A 12500-nucleotide genomic window follows, 5' to 3' on the forward strand; every position below is an offset into this window, starting at 1 on the left:
TGAGCAAAAAAAATATCAGAGACTACAGCATAGCCAATACACAGATGAAAGCTATGACTACCAAACACAGGTGAAGTTCTGTCTGTTGCCTCATACCTCAGTCATGTGACAAGCACCTCGTGAAATGATAGGCTGCAATTTCAGGCACATGTATTCGGCACACAAAGTGGATGTTTCCATTGTATGTATGATAGATGGGGCACTTATACTGACAGCGAGCTCTTCTGCCAAGTCCTGAATGTAATCATTATTCTTATTGACAGTTTTGGTGTTAGAAATAGAATGTGATATTGTGTTCGCCTGAGTTAGATTTGCATGTTCTAGTATCACCCGCAGCTTCTAGTTTCATAAATAACTGAACAACAGAACAGGTGTTGGGTGAGAGTGGTATAAGGGTATAGGGCGAGGAGACACAGGTGGGTGAGAGTGGTATAATGGTACAGGGGAGAGGAGACACAGGTGGGTGAGAGAGTGGTATAATGGTACAGGGAGAGGAGACACAGGTGGTGGGTGAGAGAGTGGTATAATGGTACAGGAAGAGGAGACACAGGTGGGGGGTGAGAGTGGTATAATAGTACAGGAAGAGGAGACACAGGTGGGTGAGAGTGGTATAATAGTACAGGGAGAGGAGACACAGGTGGGTGAGAGTGGTATAATGGTACATGAAGAGGAGACACAGATGGGTGAGAGAGTGTATAATGGTACAGGGAGAGGAGACACAGGTGGGGGTGAGAGTGGTATAATGGTACAGGAGAGGAGACACAGGTGGGTGAGAGAGTGGTATGGTACAGGAAGAGGAGACACAGGTGGGTGAGAGTGGTATAATAGTACAGGGAGAGGAGACACAGGTGGTGAGAGTGGTATAATGGTACAGGAAGAGGAGACACAGGTGGGTGAGAGTGGTATAATGGTACAGGGAGAGGAGACACAGGTGGTGAGAGTGGTATAATAGTACAGGGAGAGGAGACACAGGTGGTGAGAGTGGTATAATGGTACAGGGAGAGGAGACACAGGTGGGTGAGAGAGTGGTATAATGGTACAGGAAGAGGAGACACAGGTGGGTGAGAGTGGTATAATGGTACAGGAAGAGGAGACACAGGTGGGGGGTGAGAGTGGTATAATGGTACAGGGAGAGGAGACACAGGTGGAGGGAGAGTGGTATAATGGTACAGGAAGAGGAGACACAGGTGGGTGAGAGTGGTATAATGGTACAGGGAGAGGAGACACAGGTGGTGAGAGAGTGGTATAATGGTACAGGAAGAGGAGACACAGGTGGGGGGTGAGAGTGGTATAATGGTACAGGAAGAGGAGACACAGGTGGTGAGAGTGGTATAATGGTACAGGGAGAGGAGACACAGGTGGGGGGGTGAGAGTGGTATAATGGTACAGGAAGAGGAGACACAGGTGGGTGAGAGTGGTATAATAGTACAGGAAGAGGAGACACAGGTGGTGAGAGTGGTATAATGGTACAGGGAGAGGAGACACAGGTGGTGAGAGTGGTATAATGGTACAGGGAGAGGAGACACAGGTGGGGGTGAGAGTGGTATAATGGTACAGGAAGAGGAGACACAGGTGGGTGAGAGAGTGGTATAATTGTACAGGGAGAGGAGAACACAGGTGGGGGTGAGAGTGGTATAATGGTACAGGAAGAGGAGACACAGGTGGGGGGTGAGAGTGGTATAATGGTACAGGAAGAGGAGACACAGGTGGGTGAGAGTGGTATAATGGTACAGGAAGAGGAGACACAGGTGGTGAGAGTGGTATAATGGTACAGGAAGAGGAGACACAGGTGGGTGAGAGTGGTATAATGGTACAGGAAGAGGAGACACAGGTGGGTGAGAGTGGTATAATGGTACAGGAAGAGGAGACACAGGTGGTGAGAGTGGTATAATGGTACAGGAAGAGGAGACACAGGTGGGGGGTGAGAGTGGTATAATGGTACAGGAAGAGGAGACACAGGTGGGTGAGAGAGTGGTATAATGGTACAGGAAGAGGAGACACAGGTGGGGGTGAGAGTGGTATAATGGTACAGGAGAGGAGACACAGGTGGGTGAGAGTGGTATAATGGTACAGGAAGAGGAGACACAGGTGGGGGGTGAGAGTGGTATAATGGTACAGGAAGAGGAGACACAGGTGGGTGAGAGTGGTATAATGGTACAGGAAGAGGGACACAGGTGGGTGAGAGTGGTATAATGGTACAGGAAGAGGAGACACAGGTGGGGGGTGAGAGTGGTATAATGGTACAGGAAGAGGAGACACAGGTGGGTGAGAGTGGTATAATGGTACAGGAAGAGGAGACACAGGTGGGTGAGAGTGGTATAATGGTACAGGAAGAGGAGACACAGGTGGGTGAGAGTGGTATAATGGTACAGGAAGAGGAGACACAGGTGGGGGGTGAGAGTGGTATAATGGTACAGGAAGAGGAGACACAGGTGGGTGAGAGTGGTATAATGGTACAGGAAGAGGAGACACAGGTGGGGGGTGAGAGTGGTATAATAGTACAGGGAGAGGAGACACGGGTGGTGGGAGAGTGGTATAATGGTACAGAAGAGGAGACACAGGTGGGTGAGAGTGGTATAATAGTACAGGAAGAGGAGACACAGGTGGGTGAGAGTGGTATAATGGTACAGGAAGAGGAGACACAGGTGGGGGGTTGAGAGTGGTATAATGGTACAGGAAGAGGAGACACAGGTGGTGAGAGTGGTATAATGGTACAGGAAAAGGAGACACAGGTGGGTGAGAGTGGTATAATGGTACAGGAAGAGGAGACACAGGTGGGTGAGAGAGTGGTATAATGGTACAGGGAGAGGAGACACAGGTGGAGGGGAGAGTGGTATAATGGTACAAGGAAGAGGAGACACAGGTGGGTGAGAGTGGTATAATAGTACAGAAGAGGAGACACAGGTGGGGGTGAGAGTGGTATAATGGTACAGGAAGAGGAGACACAGGTGGGTGAGAGTGGTATAATGGTACAGGAAGAGGAGACACAGGTGGGGGGTGAGAGTGGTATAATGGTACAGGAAGAGGAGACACAGGTGGGTGAGAGTGGTATAATGGTACAGGAAGAGGAGACACAGGTGGGGGGTGAGAGTGGTATAATAGTACAGGGAGAGGAGACACAGGTGGTGAGAGTGGTATAATGGTACAGGAAGAGAGACACAGGTGGGTGAGAGTGGTATAATGGTACAGGAAGAGGAGACACAGGTGGGTGAGAGTGGTATAATGGTACAGGAAGAGGAGACACAGGTGGTGAGAGTGGTATAATGGTACAGGAAGAGGAGACACAGGTGGGTGAGAGTGGTATAAGAGTACAGGAAGAGGAGACACAGGTGGGTGAGAGAGTGGTATAATGGTACAGGGAGAGGAGACACAGGTGGGGGGTGAGAGTGGTATAATGGTACAGGAAGAGGAGACACAGGTGGGTGAGAGTGGTATAATGGTACAGGAAGAGGAGACACAGGTGGGTGAGAGTGGTATAATGGTACAGGAAGAGGAGACACAGTGGGTGAGAGTGGTATAATGGTACAGGAAGAGGAGACACGGGTGGTGGGAGAGTGGTATAATGGTACAGGAAGAGGAGACACAGGTGGGTGAGAGTGGTATAATAGTACAGGAAGAGGAGACACAGGTGGGTGAGAGAGTGGTATAATGGTACAGGAAGAGGAGACACAGGTGGGTGAGAGTGGTATAATGGTACAGGAAGAGGAGACACAGGTGGGTGAGAGTGGTATAATGGTACAGGAAAAGGAGACACAGGTGGGTGAGAGTGGTATAATGGTACAGGAAGAGGAGACACAGGTGGGTGAGAGTGGTATAATGGTACAGGAAGAGGAGGCACAGGTGGGTGAGAGTGGTATAATAGTACAGGAAGAGGAGACACAGGTGGGTGGAGAGTGGTATAATGGTACAGGAAGAGGAGACACGGGTGGTGGGAGAGTGGTATAATGGTACAGGAAGAGGAGACACAGGTGGGTGAGAGTGGTATAATGGTACAGGGAGAGGAGACACAGGTGGGTGAGAGTGGTATAATGGTACAGGAAGAGGAGACACAGGTGGGGGGTGAGAGTGGTATAATGGTACAGGAAGAGGAGACACAGGTGGGTGAGAGTGGTATAATGGTACAGGAAGAGGAGACACAGGTGGGTGAGAGTGGTATAATAGTACAGGAAGAGGAGACACAGGTGGGTGAGAGAGTGGTATAATGGTACAGGAAGAGGAGACACAGGTGGTGAGAGTGGTATAAATGGTACAGGAAGAGAGACACAGGTGGGTGAGAGTGGTATAATAGTACAGGAAGAGGAGACACAGGTGGGTGAGAGTGGTATAATGGTACAGGAAGAGGAGACACAGGTGGGTGAGAGTGGTATAATGGTACAGGAAGAGGAGACACAGGTGGGGGGTGAGAGTGGTATAATGGTACAGGAAGAGGAGACACAGGTGGGTGAGAGTGGTATAATGGTACAGGAAGAGGAGACACAGGTGGGTGAGAGTGGTATAATAGTACAGGAAGAGGAGACACAGGTGGGTGAGAGAGTGGTATAATGGTACAGGAAGAGGAGACAAAGGTGGGTGAGAGTGGTATAATAGTACAGGAAGAGGAGACACAGGTGGGTGAGAGTGGTATAATGGTACAGGAAGAGGAGACACAGGTGGGGGGTGAGAGAGTGGTATAATGGTACAGGAAGAGGAGACACAGGTGGGTGAGAGTGGTATAATAGTACAGGAAGAGGAGACACAGGTGGGTGAGAGTGGTATAATGGTACAGGAAGAGGAGACACAGGTGGGGGGTGAGAGTGGTATAATGGTACAGGAAGAGGAGACACAGGTGGGTGAGAGTGGTATAATGGTACAGGAAGAGGAGACACAGGTGGGTGAGAGTGGTATAATAGTACAGGAAGAGGAGACACAGGTGGGTGAGAGAGTGGTATAATGGTACAGGAAGAGGAGACACAGGTGGGTGAGAGTGGTATAATAGTACAGGAAGAGGAGACACAGGTGGGTGAGAGTGGTATAATGGTACAGGAAGAGGAGACACAGGTGGGTGAGAGTGGTATAATGGTACAGGAAGAGGAGACACGGGTGGTGGGAGAGTGGTATAATGGTACAGGAAGAGGAGACACAGGTGGGTGAGAGTGGTATAATGGTACAGGAAGAGGAGACACAGGTGGGTGAGAGTGGTATAATGGTACAGGAAAAGGAGACACAGGTGGGTGAGAGTGGTATAATGGTACAGGAAAAGGAGACACAGGTGGGTGAGAGTGGTATAATGGTACAGGAAGAGGAGACACAGGTGGGTGAGAGTGGTATAATGGTACAGGAAGAGGAGACACAGGTGGGTGAGAGTGGTATAATGGTACAGGAAGAGGAGACACAGGTGGGTGAGAGTGGTATAATAGTACAGGAAGAGGAGACACAGGTGGGTGAGAGTGGTATAATGGTACAGGAAGAGGAGACACGGGTGGTGGGAGAGTGGTATAATGGTACAGGAAGAGGAGACACAGGTGGGTGAGAGTGGTATAATGGTACAGGAGGAGGAGACACAGGTGGGTGAGAGTGGTATAATGGTACAGGAAGAGGAGACACAGGTGGGGGGTGAGAGTGGTATAATGGTACAGGAAGAGGAGACACAGGTGGGTGAGAGTGGTATAATGGTACAGGGAGAGGAGACACAGGTGGTGGGTGAGAGAGTGGTATAATGGTACAGGAAGAGGAGACACAGGTGGGTGAGAGTGGTATAATGGTACAGGAAGAGGAGACACAGGTGGAGGGAGAGTGGTATAATGGTACAGGAAGAGGAGACACAGGTGGGTGAGAGTGGTATAATGGTACAGGAAGAGGAGACACGGGTGGTGGGAGAGTGGTATAATGGTACAGGAAGAGGAGACACAGGTGGGTGAGAGTGGTATAATGGTACAGGAAGAGGAGACACAGGTGGGGGGTGAGAGTGGTATAATGGTACAGGAAGAGGAGACACAGGTGGGTGAGAGTGATATAATGGTACAGGAAGAGGAGACACAGGTGGGTGAGAGTGGTATAATAGTACAGGGAGAGGAGACACAGGTGGGTGAGAGTGGTATAATGGTACAGGAAGAGGAGACACGGGTGGTGGGAGAGTGGTATAATGGTACAGGAAGAGGAGACACAGGTGGGTGAGAGTGGTATAATGGTACAGGAAGAGGAGACACAGGTGGGTGAGAGTGGTATAATGGTACAGGAAGAGGAGACACAGGTGGTGGGTGAGAGATGTCTCAGCCATGTCTCTGGTTCCTATAAAATCTATAGGCTGCACAGTTAGTGATGTCACTGGTTCCTAGTGAATGGATTGGCTGCACAGTTAGTGATGTCACTGGTTCCTAGTGAATTGATTGGCTATATTCCCTTGACTATTGACCCCCCCACAGCATTGCCACCTGCATGTGGCTTTATGTTCAGTACTTGAATGTTTCTGGTGCCAGCACAGAGTGGGGATTGCTGCTGGCTTCCTATTTTAGGGCTCCTTCATTTGTCATAGAGAAGATAAACTAAGTAATGCTCCATAGGCCTATATATGTGGCTTATTACAGTAAATTGGCAAACAGAGAATCCTTCCTGTGACTAATACCCAAGGATCTCAGTGAGTTAGAGGTTGAACATTTCTTTGTGTTGTTCAGTTTCTTCTTCCCAAAATAATATGTATGCGGGCTTGGGACAAGGAGCAATAGGGACATTCGGGAGAGGTGGGTTTGGGTGTTGCTGTAACCTTCTATTCCTGTATATGTGTCACCACTGGTCATGTATATATTTTGCACCATGGTGCGAGTCTGGTATTAGGGTAATGTGATAAAATACACAAGTCTATCTCTTCTTCTCCTTTTCAGAGGCCTTCCAGAATCATGGGGGAATATTACGATATACTTGGAGTGTCCCGTGATGCCACGCAGGATGATATCAAACGAGCGTAAGTAAGTCCAGTTATAGAGCAATACGGGGCAAACCTTGACATGTTAGAAGGATGTACACAGAGTACGCTGCCCCCTAGCTGGAGCCTACGGCACTACAATGACATATTCTAGCAGCTAAATCGACAGTGGGTATATATATATATATATATTAGGAAGAATTTGTTACAAGCAGGTACTACATGTTTGAGATGTGGAGATACGTATACCAGATACAAGTTATCTGGTATACGTATACTTTAAGCCTTCATGTTTCCACTAGGGTGCACACAAGTTTGTCTTCCTTCCTCTGTACCACGATGGAAGATATACAGGAAGCACCCTACGCGCTTCGTTATTTGGATCTTCTTCAGGGGGATATATCTGTCTCTATGTAGTATATAAAATATATTAATTCATTGGATAATATAGTACGAATTAAACCCATATAAGCCATGTTTCCAAATGTATATGGATAACAATATAAAATGGTTACCTTATTCAGAATGTATCCACATGTATATTTATACGAAAGTAGCATTTATTCAATTAAAATATCCTCCATTGAAATCAGCTGCTGGGGAGCTATTTAGACCACATATAATAATAATAATAATAATAATAATAAGAGCTGTGGTTACGTGTGAATTGCCCCTGTATGCGAGGACTACAAGTTGTATGTTCCTGGTGCGCAGATATCGGAAGTTGGCTCTCAAGTGGCATCCGGACAAGAACCCGGACAACAAGGAGCTGGCAGAGAAGAAGTTCAAAGACATCGCAGAAGCTTATGAAGTGTTATCAGATGGTAACAAATGTCCTTTTCTCCTCTGTAATAAAATGTAGAATTTTGCTAATACACTGCGTTAAAAATGTCCTTAGTCTTAGCACCTGGTTCAGACAGCAGTCACCGTATATCTGCATGTACTGAAGACTATTTGTTGCAACAAAGCACCTTATCTACAAGAATTAGAGACGGAACCTTTGCAAATAATCTGCTTAGTTCTGTGTGCAACAGAGAGAGATTCACCGGAGCTTTCAGGCTTAATCTCCAACTACCTTCTAAACTGCAGTAACCCCTATATGCAGATTGCATTTATGTTTATAGATTACATATAGATTTAGAGGAATATATTTCCCTGCACACTTCACTTATCTATTTGCCCCGTGCCACTTCTCTTTATTTGACTCCATTTCGTTTTGTAACCAATTTAAGGGATATTTTATACAATTTGCTCCAATGCTCGGAAAGTTTAAATATTACATTTCTCCGGAAAAAAAGTTGTGCCATCTTGAGGTACATATATAAAATATGTGCAAGAATTAATATTAATGTTGCACAAACACAGTAACAGCCGCACACTGCCATATATCAGGACAGATTTCGTACTCCTCATGGAGATTGCACAACTATTGCGCTAGTTAGAAGGAGGTGGTATTCTTGCCCTGGTTTTCATTTGAAGCACAGACGGTATCCCAGCATTATAAATAAACTGCATTACAGCATTGTGTGAACTGTGCCCACTTTTAACATAAGGTCGATTTCAGGGTCCCTTATTTGTGCATGATTTTTAACATTAATGTTATTTTTAATAAATATCCTTCTGTGTACAAACCATCAGGAACACATCACAGTGTAACGAACCTGTCACGGGGCAGATACAGCCATCAGGAATAAATCTGGCATATGGCTTATTCAGTTTGCAAATATTGGTCTTGTTCTAAGAATGTTTCACGTAGTAACTTGTGTCAGTATTTTCTATATTCTTACTGATATCAAATCTTCCAGAGATCTTGTCATCTTCATATCTCATCGTCTCTCTTTCTGACAGTAAACAAACGACAAACTTACGACCGTTACGGTAAATCGGGATTCTCAGGACCCGGTAAGTTAACAATTATCTATCGCTCGCTATAACATAAAGTAAAACCTAACATGTAAAACCATTCCAGAAATAAAGCCATACTTGCCAACTTTTCCTCGCTGGCTTCAGAGAGATCCTGGGGGAGGTGGGCGTGTGGGGGCTGGGCTTGATGAATTGCATAATTTTGTCCCCATCCCCTAAACGTTTGTCACAATTGTGGCCAATTACAGCAGGGGGCGGGACTAAGGTGACATGATATTTGCATCATTAGGCCCCCTTCCCCCCACTCATATATTGCAGAGGTGAGAACCGTGAGGTTGCCCTGCTCTCCCGGGAGTCCGGGAGGTCTCCCAGAAATAGGGAGTCTCCCGGACATTCCGGGAGAGTAGGCAACTTTGCGTTAAAGAAAAGCAGCTAATGAATCTCTAGAGACTGAAGTGTCTTTTACATTTCTGTCTCCATTACTGAAGTCATGTTGTCTTACCTGTCAGCCTTTGATTAAATCTTGGTCTCCATGAAAATGGCCACCTCCATAGGCATCAATACATGGACATAGGGCACAATTTCTGAACTGTGTCATCATGCCACAGATGGCGAAGCCAACCACGTCTTGTACTGGCTCAGCATCAGGGAGAATGCCAGACTCTTCAGGGAGTGAGGGGGATCACCCCTATTTCAGGGAGTCTCCCTGACATTCAGGGAGAGTTGGCGAGTATGAATAAAGCATATTAAATTTAAAAGATTATACAAATTATCGGGGGGAGGGGGACCTCACTTTTTTTTTTTATCCCATTCCGATTTATGTTCTGAAAATTACATTTAGATTTCACTTTACATTATTTATTTTTCCAAACTTTTTGTGTACATTGCGATTTATGTTGTATTATTTCAGTACTGCAGTCCCTGCTGTATATTGCAGTACAGTTGCCTTTCAATCTCTTTTTGATTATAATAGTATTGTCAGTTCAAAATCTGGAACCATATTCCGCGTCAAAGGCTAAAGTCTAGACTTATATTCAACGTCAAAGGGAATCTAGAACTACTCAAGGTTCACTGTAAAGTCTTCATTATAGTTCATATTTTGAACTAGTGTTTAGTTGCCCTCACATCTCTCTTCCTCACTCATTATATTTCTTCCTGTTTTCCTCCCACACAGAACCTGCACGACCCAACGCTGGCTCCAGGTACCACGGTTTTGCCTACACATTCCGGAGCCCTGATGAAGTTTTCCAGGAGTTTTTTGGCGGCAGAGACCCCTTCTCCGATTTCTTTGGTAAGTTAAATAAAAATTATCGATTGAAGACGGACAACGGCGCAAACGAAGTGTGTTTTGTGCTGTTTACGCACATAAGTGGCTCATATAACCTCTGCTAGTAAGGCCGTGGTGTGATGCTAGAGCGCTGAGCTAAGGGATGTGGTCAGTTTGAATCCGGAGGCGTTGCGTAAGACTTCAGTAGTTGCGCCAAAACACTGCTTGGAAAATGTATCACAGTGAAAAGTCAGCGTATAGTGAAGAGGTCTCTCTGTTACCCCTGGAAGAAGTCACATGAAATGACGAAATGCGTTGGGTATAATGATCCAACAAGTGAACCATGCCACTGCCACCAGGGAGTGCACCATTGTGCTCCAGCTGCGTTTCATGAGTTTCTTTGCACCAGGCCACGAGAGACGGTTCCTTTAAGAATATGGCACACTGGTGTACACATCACAGTTGACCGGTATTGATCGAATAATTTGTTTATGATACAAAAACATATTATTCATTTGGATTTGCTTAGACAATCCTAACAAGTGTGTCTGTGGGGGAATTCAATTGAGCACGTTTTTTTTTTGACACCGCGTCAAGTCACTTTTAACGCGGTTTTCACTTATTTTAGAGCGAGTTAACTTTACCCGATATTTAGTTAAATTTTTAACGCAGTGGTTTTCTTTTGCATAAACGGTCCTATCGCGGACAAGTAGGAGATCCATTGAAAGTACAGGGAGGGGGGAAGAAGCGTTAAAAGCTATTCAATTGTTTTTTAACGCGGCGCAGTAAACTGTCAAATCTCCAGTTTTATCTCGTACCTCTCATGGCTGTGCAAAAAATTAAAAACATAAGAGAAACCATTTGGAATCTTAATAATGTAAAAAAATAATAATAGATGAATTATGTTTATCAGTAATGCATAACATGAAAAGGTGATTTTCTTTTACAAAAAGCATGTAAATTTTTTTTTTATAAAAATAATAAACACACTAATCACTAATTCATATATTTATGTATGTTATATTTACTAATATGTATGTACTAATGTGTTTTGTCATGGTATAGATGATTGTATAGTAAAAAAAAATTAAATAAAAAAATATAGTAAAAAAAAGTACTGTATGTAGATATTCTAAAATAGAAAGATTGTGTAATGCAATAAAATATATGCCAATGCATTTTTGTTATTCTAGATGACCGCGTTAAACCCTCCCCTTCACTCCCCAAACAAATCGCAAGCACCAATGTTTTTTTTTAACCTGGCAGAAAACAAAAACCCTGCGGTCAATTTAATTCCCCACCATTTCTATTAACACTTTGATTTATGTATTGTTAATACTATTTAACAGAGAGACCTCTTAACTATATGTGCACTGATGTTTCACTGTGCTCCAAGATCTGTAATATCTGTCTGCCTTTAAAGTAGGTTGTGAATAGCGAAACAACTTAGGGGGATATTTCAATAAGTTAAGGGATTGCTGAATTCATAGATTTTCCCGTATATTAAATGTACGGCAACTCTTCCGTATCACATGTTAATTGCTCTGACAGAGTGTTTTTCAGCGGTGCCAAAGTAGTTAACATTTATAAATAGATCGAACCTTTTAAAAAAGAAAAGTGGAGGTGTTGCCCATAGCAACCAATCAGATTTTAGCTGTCGTTTTCTAGAATAAACTTTATAAATGATAATTAGAACCTGATTGGTTGCTATGGGCAACACCTCCACTTTTCTTTTTTTTTTTTGAAGGGTTGATAAATCTGCCCCATTTTTGTTTATGTTCAGGGCTGATAAACAATAAGTTTTCAGCTGCTGATTCTCCGTTCAGCTTGTGGGAGGTTCCCAAAGAGACATGAAGTTGACATAGCGTTCGGAACAGGATGGGGTATAACTGGTATGGGCCATCTTAAGACTGGAATTACCGTAAGCTGTGGTATAAGTGGGCTATAACATCGAAACATCGACAGCAGCGACTACACCTGACCCATTCTCACAGGCGCTGGTCTGTGTTTGGGACTGTCCTATACAATTATGTGTCTCTCTTTTTAAGGTGAAGACTTTTTGTTCCCTGGGATGGACAGTGAAGAACGGCGTCACACTCACTCCGCACCGTTGTTGTCAGACTTATTCCCCAGCAGCAGAGGTAAAGCCGTCTGACGTGCCCTGTAATTAAAACACCTTTGTCTCCTTCCTGTATTATTTTTATACATATAGATATGTTCAAGGGTCTCTATAATTAACCCTTCAAAAATAACATCTTTACTAACAGCTAGAAACGTCAACACAAAAATTCTCGTGAATAACCAGAATAAAAAATATTGCTGGTTAATGATTTGTCCATTCCTATATTGTATTCATGGGTTCCATGGGCCATTTAATGTCTTGCCCCCCTTTAATTCATCCCGTGTTAACAATCACCCTGGTGAATTTCTCTCTACAGTTTTCTCATCCTTCTCATCTTTTGGAAGTGACGG

The 12500-nt window shown here is 44.7% G+C and overlaps 1 protein-coding gene across 2 annotated transcripts in view; it reads left to right on the forward strand.

The window, feature by feature from the left end:
- Nucleotides 1–12500, forward strand: part of DNAJB2 (DnaJ heat shock protein family (Hsp40) member B2) — a 29566-nt gene that overhangs the window by 9448 nt on the left and 7618 nt on the right. For both annotated transcript variants that reach the window (XM_075181002.1, XM_075181003.1), the window contains exons 3-8: nucleotides 6858–6937; nucleotides 7613–7722; nucleotides 8747–8800; nucleotides 9936–10052; nucleotides 12077–12169; nucleotides 12467–12500. The exon at nucleotides 12467–12500 is cut by the window's right edge and continues 78 nt beyond it. In XM_075181002.1, the coding sequence (XP_075037103.1) occupies nucleotides 6873–6937; nucleotides 7613–7722; nucleotides 8747–8800; nucleotides 9936–10052; nucleotides 12077–12169; nucleotides 12467–12500 (473 nt within the window). In that variant the 5' untranslated portion in view covers nucleotides 6858–6872. The remainder of the gene's footprint in view (nucleotides 1–6857; nucleotides 6938–7612; nucleotides 7723–8746; nucleotides 8801–9935; nucleotides 10053–12076; nucleotides 12170–12466) is intronic.

The sequence above is a fragment of the Mixophyes fleayi genome, chromosome 7 (genome assembly GCF_038048845.1).
Source record: "Mixophyes fleayi isolate aMixFle1 chromosome 7, aMixFle1.hap1, whole genome shotgun sequence".
NCBI classification, from domain to species: Eukaryota; Metazoa; Chordata; class Amphibia; order Anura; family Limnodynastidae; genus Mixophyes; species Mixophyes fleayi.